The sequence below is a fragment of the Branchiostoma floridae genome, chromosome 13, assembly GCF_000003815.2.
Source record: "Branchiostoma floridae strain S238N-H82 chromosome 13, Bfl_VNyyK, whole genome shotgun sequence".
Taxonomy (NCBI): Eukaryota; Metazoa; Chordata; class Leptocardii; order Amphioxiformes; family Branchiostomatidae; genus Branchiostoma; species Branchiostoma floridae.
In genome coordinates this window covers 18,167,629-18,169,706 of record NC_049991.1, presented here as the reverse complement: position 1 = coordinate 18,169,706, position 2,078 = coordinate 18,167,629, and the positions used below count along the sequence as shown (strand labels likewise).

Genomic DNA, 2,078 nt, shown 5'->3' with positions numbered 1-2,078 from the left:
CGTGTAGGCTGCAATTGATAACAAGATGTAATTTGGGTCTTAGATAGATTGCCGGAAGAAAGACTTCAAGAAGAATAGCGGAGTGTACTTCTGAAGCATTATTTCCCATAATGGGGCTAAGGAGCAGTCTTTGTCGTGTAATGAGTTGGATTTGTTGGATTGTTCACACAGTTTCCCGTTATGTTGAAATTGTAGTTTAATGAACACTGATATGTAAATATTTTAACTACGCACTGCGCAGATGAACTTTCAAGAATAGAGAAGACTTGAACGCAATCACTTATTGAGATCTAATAAACGAAACAAACCTGTCTAAGGCGATGACGAGCAGCGCGTTGGTGGACACGTACATCGACACGGTCTTGACGAAGTTGACGATGGCGCAGGCGGCGTCGCCGTGCGCCCAGACCCGAGGCCGCACAACGTAGTAGTCCATGTCGAACGGGATGCAGCAGACAGCGACGATCAGGTCTGACAAGGCAAGGTTGGCAATGAGCAAGTTCGCCGTGTTTCGTGTCTTCTTGTACTTGAAGAGCACCAGTAGGAGAAGCGTGTTACCAACCCCGCACACCATGATAATGAGAGAGTACACCACCCCAAGCGCTGCCTTAGCTGTGGGGTAAACAACGTCTTTTCTACCCTCTATGGGGAAATCGTCAAAGTTGTCCCCCGGTAGGGACTTGTTCCTCTCCGCCTGCTGCAGCCAGTGCCACAGCTCCATCAGCATGTCAATGTCAACATCGCTCACCATTTCACTACTGGAGAACGAAGCGTTCTCCGACTCTGGTGCCAGGGAGATGGCAAAGTCGTCAGCCATCGTTGACAGCTGTGTGTAGGAGGTTGTACTGTACGTAGGAGATATATGCTGCCAACTGCACCACCCTCTTACCGATGTCTCTCTCGACTGGTTGCTTAAGTCCTTCAAATGGGGGAGGCTGAAGCCTTTCGACCAACCAACTGGCATGCAACGTTGCGCATGCGTCCACGGAAATAGATCCAGCAATGCAACGACGTCATCTTCTTATTTTGAGCCATCTCTATTTCCTGCTCTGTTCAACTATGTGACAGCTTATCACCCTTTAACTGATACTAATGATGCTTAACTTATCATGGCAATAAACCACGTGCACGTTAATTGATCTTTAAAGGCATCACGCATGTTCACTCTATAAATAAAGCTGGAGAATACAACTCTTAAACGACATAAAACTTTAAAATCAACACTATTATTCAAATGAAACCTAGTCGGCAGCTACTACGTATACGACAGCAATACCAGGTAACAAACCCGATACATTCTGAATGGTGGTTTTATTTTCCCTTATTAATGTACGTATACTTACATGTATAAATATTCGCTTGGACCTATAAGTTATAGCCAAGAAGATATTGCCCACCTAGGTTAATCAGGCGATTCCGTCTTATGTCACCATGGCGGCACACGTGATATTTGAATTATGCAATCCATTTTCTCTAGTAGTCAATCCGTAATCTCCAACGACACGGCTGGCTGCACGCAACCGGGCCTGAATTCTCAACACGCCTCTGCCATTGTCACCGGTCGGGGTAGATCCTGTAAAAAACTGACCTGTTTGACCCATCCCCATACTACTGGGAAATAATTTATTAAATTACATTTGGCACTTATAAAGGGTTGGAATGTACTTAACACTTCTTTAATGTGATGCAAAACTACCAATGTTGCTAATTCATGGCTGAGATGACATAGCAAGAGATGATGATCCTGTAAAATACTTACCTGTTTGGCCCATCCTCATATTACTGGGAAATTATTTATTAAATTACATTTGACACTACATAAAGGGCTGGAATGTACTCAACACTTCTCTCATGTGATGCAAAATAGCCAAGTCAATGTTTATACTTCATGGCTGAGGTGACTTAGCTAGAGATGAAGCTTTCGAAGAGATGCCGCTGTGCGCTCAGTGTGATATATGAGTTGTTTTATCCTAGTAACCGTTAATGTGCATCGTAAAAACATTGCTTCACTATATATGCTTGGTCAGTTATGGTTGTATATTTCAGATTAATAATGCCCAGCGTGGTCCGGATATGTA

At 43.8% G+C, this 2,078-nt stretch overlaps 1 protein-coding gene across 1 annotated transcript; it reads right to left on the bottom strand.

Annotated features, from left to right (window-relative positions):
• Positions 1–280: 280 nt before the first annotated feature.
• LOC118428587 (prokineticin receptor 2-like) lies at positions 281–1,154 on the bottom strand. Its single transcript, XM_035838686.1, has one exon. It carries the CDS (start codon positions 962–964, stop codon positions 281–283), a length of 684 nt encoding a protein of 227 aa, XP_035694579.1. The 5' UTR covers positions 965–1,154.
• Between the last annotated feature and the right edge of the window lie 924 nt (positions 1,155–2,078).